At 60.2% G+C, this 1,674-nt stretch overlaps 1 protein-coding gene across 1 annotated transcript in view; it reads right to left on the reverse strand.

Annotated features, from left to right (window-relative positions):
- The window catches only part of LOC119318049 (mitogen-activated protein kinase kinase kinase 3-like), a 4,973-nt gene extending 3,397 nt beyond the window's left edge, over positions 1-1,576 (reverse strand). Inside the window, exon 1 of the mRNA XM_037592556.1 lies at positions 336-1,576. Within this exon, the coding sequence (XP_037448453.1) occupies positions 336-1,189 (854 nt within the window). The 5' untranslated portion in view covers positions 1,190-1,576. The remainder of the gene's footprint in view (positions 1-335) is intronic.
- Between the last annotated feature and the right edge of the window lie 98 nt (positions 1,577-1,674).

Genomic DNA, 1,674 nt, shown 5'->3' on the forward strand with positions numbered 1-1,674 from the left:
AAACTACCCCTAATTATTAGGTTTGAATATCAAAGATTTCTCAGAGTTCATGCATAACCTATCTTCTTCGCCCCCTCAAGAATCTTCATCAAGCTCCGATGACTAAAAATCTAGGTTTCTAACCAGTTCCAACGAATCAAACCAATTTGCGAAGTGCTAGTGGCTGCGTACATCACGACAAGTGTAGCGCATACAACCAATTATGAAACATCTTCTGCTAGACTTAACAAAATGTTGCATCAAATTTGACAAAATTGGTAATTGCAAACCCATAGACATTAACTCGATGAAATGAAATGAGTAATGTTCACAAAGTAAGCAGGTGTAAAACTTACTCGCTGATCGCCTCGTAGACTGACCCGAATGATCCGCTTCCGATATGCCCTCCCTTGATCCAAGATGTGATGGTTCTCCTAAACCGCCTGTTCGGCGACGGCGAGACCAAATGCTCGATGTCACATGAATTGGACTCTGCAACAACGAGAGCCAGGGCACCAGTGGCCTTCTCCCTTGTGGCCTCCACAACCACTTCTCTTGTCCTCTCCTCTCGTGATATTTCCACTTTGGCCAATTTGTCATTCCCCTTCCCTTCACCTGCATTCTCCGGCTCAGACACAGCAGTGACCTCTCGTGTAGAGGTCTCCACTCTCTCTGATTCGACCAATATGGCTTTGGATTCGGCCCATGGTCGTTGATATGATTTTGCTGAAACTTGTATGGTCTCCGATTGGACCAATTCGGTGGCCAACCCAGCTTCCTCCCCGTCGCCGGCTGGCTGCAACCTAGAGGCGACGACGACGTCGCGTCCCGAAATTTCAGGAACCCCCGACGGCGACGCCGCAGGGGACGACTCCTCGAGCGAGGCGGCGCGGCGGGCGGCGTTGGCGGCGGCGTAGACGGCCGGCGGGATGGCGAAGTCCTCGGGGCCGGAGAGGCCGAGCTGGCGGAAGAGCTCGGCGACCTCCTCCCCGCCGCCGCGGCCGCCGTGGATGCGGAAGCTGGTCTGCGACGCGTACCCGGCCCTGGCGCCAGGGGAGGCGCGGGCCGCGCGGTCGACGCTGAGCTGGATGCGGCCGTAGGCCGCGAGGGCGTCGTCGCCGTCGGCGCCGGCGTCCGCGGAGTAGGAGGAGTTCCGCATGGCGTTGGTGCGCGCCAGCTGCCGCGGGCGCGGGCGCTGCGGCGTGCCCATCGGTGGCGGGCGCGAGCCGGGCCGAGCAGAGCAGCGCGAGCGGAGCGGAGGGGAGGGGAGGGGAGGGAGCGAGAGACGGAGACGCGTCCGCGGTGTAGGGGGACGGGGTTTGACCCGGGCGGGGGTTAGTGCGACGGCGACCCGGCCGTGCCTCTGACTTGGTGGGCTTCTCCTCTGTTCGCCGCTTGCTCTGTCGGGAAGGTGGGAGTCGCTGTGCGCAGCGCGCGCACGTGTGTTTGCGACGGCGAGGGGGCCGTGCCCGTGCCGGCGATCGGACCGGCCGTGGGTGCGCCGTGCGTCAACGCGGCGGCGGGAGGGAGGGGAGGAGCAGGTCGTGCCCCAATCTGCTGCACCGCGACGCAAGAATGGACGAGCAGCTGAGCACAGAGCACCAGGGGAAGAAGCAAGCCGTTGGGTCAGCGGGAGGGAACAGTCGTCAGGGAGCATATAGTAATAGCGGTCAAAGATGGATGTTTCGTTTTTTT

This window comes from Triticum dicoccoides, chromosome 6A, assembly GCF_002162155.2.
Source record: "Triticum dicoccoides isolate Atlit2015 ecotype Zavitan chromosome 6A, WEW_v2.0, whole genome shotgun sequence".
Lineage (NCBI taxonomy): Eukaryota > Viridiplantae > Streptophyta > Magnoliopsida > Poales > Poaceae > Triticum > Triticum dicoccoides.